Source organism: Opisthorchis viverrini (assembly GCF_000715545.1).
Source record: "Opisthorchis viverrini unplaced genomic scaffold opera_v5_387, whole genome shotgun sequence".
In the NCBI taxonomy this organism is placed as follows: domain Eukaryota; kingdom Metazoa; phylum Platyhelminthes; class Trematoda; order Opisthorchiida; family Opisthorchiidae; genus Opisthorchis; species Opisthorchis viverrini.
Genome location: NW_008752044.1, coordinates 106,568 through 108,889, shown reverse-complemented (window position 1 = coordinate 108,889; position 2,322 = coordinate 106,568). Strand labels below are relative to the sequence as shown.

The window sequence follows — 2,322 nt, the reverse complement described above, 5'->3', positions numbered from 1 at the left end:
CAGGAAAGGAAATCACTTGGACATTCTTATCCGACAACAGCGCACTCACCCATATAATCTACGCAACAGAGAGGCGTAACGACTCCACTATTACAGCACAGCCCTTTATTTTTTACATTCTTTCTCCGCAAAGTACACACTTATTCCAAGGCGGGGAGAATGTCATGACTATATAACCCGTACATTTGCATAGCCCATTAACTCGTGATTCTCACTCTATTTTCAGCTCATGTACTACAGTTATTAGACGATTAAAGCGTACATTACGTCTTCCTATTCTGTCTCCCTTCTAATCCCGTCCTGGAACTACTCGACTCTCGCAACACAGGGTCACACGCGGCGAGCGATGTTTCAATCAGTTCATTGACGTCAAGTAGTTCTGCTCGTCCAACATTGCAGGAAGAGAGCTACGCAGTGAATTCACTTTGACGCAACAGGGTCACACGCTACAGGCGATGTTTCAATCAGTTCATTGACGTCAAGTAGTTCTGCTCGTCCAACATTGCAGGAAGAGAGCTACGCAGTGAATTCAGCAGCTTTGACGCAGAATCGCCATCCATTGCGTGACAGCCACATCTGCCAGGGCCATCAATCAATAGATTACTTTCTCCCGAGGTTCCCATCCGGGGAGATAATTATAAACGCGACCGCACCAACTGGTGAGGGATTGCATGCTTCGCTCTCAAGGGGCGAGATGGCTCAAGTGGTTAGAGCGCGAATCTACTGACCGGAAGGTATGTGGTTCGAGCCCAACCTCCGCCTCTCGACTTCCCCTGTCTAGGCTTAGGTAACCTAGCAGTATCCAAGCCCTCATGCTTCCTTTGCGTGGCATGGCAGCTAGGCACCGAAAGGGTGTTACAGCTGACTAGTTATCCTTTTTTATCTCAAGTCATCAAGTTGCCGCTTCTTGTGCTCTCCACGCGACACAGCTGGGTGAAGAGGAGTGTGCAAGTAAATGACTCACATATGGTCGGTGGGGGAATATAAAAAATAAATCGTTTGGCTATAGCACCATTTCGCGCCTAGCTGCCATGCCACACGAAGGAGGAACGAGGGCTGGGATACTGCCAGGTCGCCCAAGCCTAAACAGGGGTAGTCGAGTGGCAGAGGTGGGAGAGTCAAGCACGAAAAGATGACACTAGTCGATGTGCTTGGCTGAGCCTCTCAACAACCCTTTTGGCAGTGTCGTTTTCACAAGCAAGCTAACACTGTTATTGTCTACCCGAATGCCAATCCATCGTCTCCCTCGATGCGCACTTCTCACAAGGCAATCAGCTTCTGAAGAAAACGACCTGGAGGACAGAGTTGACGCGGTTAGTCTGAAGACACTAAGTGCTGTAATGTGCACAATATAGAAGCACCGTGTGACAGTGACTCTCTGAAAGTACCTGTTCACAACGATTCCTGCGGATGGAATACAGAAACCTCATGAGCCGAAACCCATGCAGTATGCAACGTTGCATATCGTCAATACTTACAGATAAATCAACCAAAATACTAAGCAATGCATATTAAAACATTTGACTTGGTTCCGACAGTGTCTACGATATGCCTGAATGGGAGAAAGCCTCAATCCTGTGTACAAATACGTGAACCCGCAGAACATGCCACGGGTGTGTCGTAAACCGCTACGAACCAAAAATGGACGAGCAGGTAAGTCATGTGATGGGCCAATCAGAACCGAGCAGTTTACCTCTATTGCTCCAGCCTAACCACGAAGATTTTTAGCAGATTTATCGACGCACAGATTGACAAACAAGATCAGGCTTTCGCTCGAGTTGCCGGAGTTGAGTTTGTTCTGTCGTTCATCGCCACAAGTGTCAAAGGATGCCGCACACGCATATACGTACGAAACTTAATTACCACAGGATGCCGCACACGTTATCAGTGTGGGGCAGTCAGTTAGGCAGCGTAGAAAAAGCATGTTAAAGTGCGCCGAACTGGGCATAAAAAACGGCGTGTACAAACGTCGTAGGCAGTTCATTCATTCAGTTTCCCGAATATCTGCCGTGAGAAAAAATTATTGCCTAGCAAAATTGTGCACTATGTATTAGTGAGCCACTGGTGGAAAATCTGTTGGCCACGCATTGTTCGACCAGGGCTTGTGTGGCAGCCAAGCAATACCTTCCTCCGTAAAGCCCGAGCCGGCTAAAGACCGTTCGACGCTCAATGAGATGGCGGTTCGCTTAGTTTCCATGCGGATACCGGGCATCGAGTCAACTTTCTGATTCACACGGATTCACGGATTCACGGATCGATACACAGGATCGAGGCTTTCGCCCAAGTTTCCCGGGTCGGTTTTGTTCTTGTCGGTCAGTGGCT

At 48.3% G+C, this 2,322-nt stretch overlaps 1 protein-coding gene across 1 annotated transcript in view; it reads right to left on the bottom strand.

Annotated features, from left to right (window-relative positions):
* Positions 1 to 2,212, bottom strand: part of T265_10596 (hypothetical protein) — a gene marked incomplete at both ends in the record, with an annotated part of 15,472 nt that extends 13,260 nt beyond the window's left edge. The window contains 3 exons of the mRNA XM_009177015.1: positions 729 to 837; positions 965 to 1,082; positions 2,125 to 2,212. Coding sequence (XP_009175279.1) covers positions 729 to 837; positions 965 to 1,082; positions 2,125 to 2,212 — 315 coding nt within the window. The remainder of the gene's footprint in view (positions 1 to 728; positions 838 to 964; positions 1,083 to 2,124) is intronic.
* Between the last annotated feature and the right edge of the window lie 110 nt (positions 2,213 to 2,322).